At 46.4% G+C, this 1,823-nt stretch overlaps 1 protein-coding gene across 1 annotated transcript; it reads left to right on the top strand.

Moving 5' to 3' along the window:
• Window positions 1-1,024: 1,024 nt before the first annotated feature.
• Window positions 1,025-1,381, top strand: LOC308291032 (small ribosomal subunit protein bS6m-like; the record flags this gene model as incomplete). Its single annotated transcript, XM_080732947.1, has 1 exon — window positions 1,025-1,381. The coding sequence occupies one exon, from the start codon at window positions 1,025-1,027 to the stop codon at window positions 1,379-1,381; it is 357 nt and encodes a 118-aa protein (XP_080589073.1).
• Between the last annotated feature and the right edge of the window lie 442 nt (window positions 1,382-1,823).

Raw genomic sequence — 1,823 nt, 5'->3', positions numbered from 1 at the left:
ACCTCGCCCTTTGGTCACGCCAATTATTGGCCATCTGGCCAGTGATGTATATCGGACCAGTTGCCCATATATGGAGACCCCTGCATGATAGTCAACAATGTTATGTCAAAACATGCCTATATATGGGCATTACCAAATATGGGCATTCCCAGATATGTCCTTAATATTGATGACATCGGGACAGGGATCTCCATATTTGGGCATAAAACGTATGTTAATTAGTAAAGCCAAGCAGGGCCTTGGCAAGCTAGGGCATGGGTTTGATGCCTGGGGATCTCCATATATGGGCATAAGGGGGTAACCCTAACAGGGATCATCTGGGAATGCCCATACTGTATATGGATTTTTTTTAAATTTAATATATATCCATATACATATATGGACTTAATATTAGCGTTTTCGGAGAAGGTAGGGTGTAAATCAGAGTAAAGCAGGCTCTCGGGCCAGTTAGGGCCTGGGATTGATGACATCAGAAATCTCCATATATGGGCATAAAAGGGATTTTGTTTCTGGGAATGCCTATATATGGGCATATTATCTTTTATTTTATTTTATCCTTTATTAATAATAATACGGTATGCATCCATATACATTACAATATAATATTGTATGCCCATACATGGAGATCCCTATCTGAACCAGCCACACAGAAGTGGAGAAATGGGCCATGGCTTGGCCATCTGGCTAGTGATAAATATCAATCACATCAGGGATCTTCATATATGGGCATAAAAGGGATTCTGGGGAATACCCATATATGGACTTATAGGTGATGTCATCTGTGATATCACCCGTGATGTCACAGTGACAAGAGAACCAACCCATAGACTGTAAAAATGTGTACTGACTGACTGACACAGACAGACGGAGACCAGCTGCGACATTTCTCATGGTAATTCCCTTTACTGTCTTTTATCAAGATGAGAGGATTTCCATGGCTTTAGACATGACATTGGTCTCAGTAGTCGCATTGTTTTGATTAGTATTATTATTGTGTCTTTGTTGTGTTCGTCTTAAAGCCACTATGCCCCGCTACGAGCTGGCCCTCATCATGAAGGCCATGCAGCGGCCGGAGACCGCGGCCCTCCGCAGGATGGTGGAGGCCTTGATGGAGTGGGGCGTGGTGGTCAGGGACCTGGAGAACCTGGGCGAGAGGCTGTTGCCCTACAAGATCTCCAAGCACAACGAGCGGCACGCGCGTGGCTCCTACTTCCTGGTGGATTTCCACGCGGCGCCCAAGATCCTCACGGGCTTGCTGGACCACCTGGAGTGCGACGTGGACGTGGTGAGGCAGACCGTGCTGAAGAAAGACCCCGAGGTCTCCAAGAGACCCTGCTGCGGCGGCCCCCCTCCTAAAGCCCAGGACACTGTCCAGAAATGAAAAAATGTCTTTTGAACGTCATAGCCGGAAGAAAATGAAGTTTCTCTCTGTCATTTCTCATGTTGGCCTGCAGTTGGTGTTATATTGTCATACTTTGGAAACAGCATACCAGTATGCCATTTTGGAAACGGCATATGCCAAGAGTCTGGTAGTGTCTCCACTGTCTGTGCCTCACTCTTGTGGCTTCATTGGGCCAGTACCAAACGTTAAAAAGCATCAGAAAAAGGAGGGATGGTGAGCTCCAAAAGTGGAATTTGGCATATGCCGTTTCCAAAGCGTCATATATGCCGTTTCCAAAGCAGCATATGCTGGTCTCAAAGCGGCATATTCACCAGGTTAGCATTCACCAGCATTAGTTTGGGGAAATCTCGCTTCTTCGAACGCCCATCATTTCGACAACTGAGCGTCGGCAGGTTAGCTACGACACGCTCCCCGTTAGTTT

The sequence above is a fragment of the Nannobrachium achirus genome, assembly GCF_963921795.1.
Source record: "Nannobrachium achirus genome assembly, chromosome: 9".
NCBI lineage: Eukaryota > Metazoa > Chordata > Actinopteri > Myctophiformes > Myctophidae > Nannobrachium > Nannobrachium achirus.
Note: the sequence above shows the minus strand (reverse complement) of the source record. Positions and strands in the feature narration are given on the sequence as shown.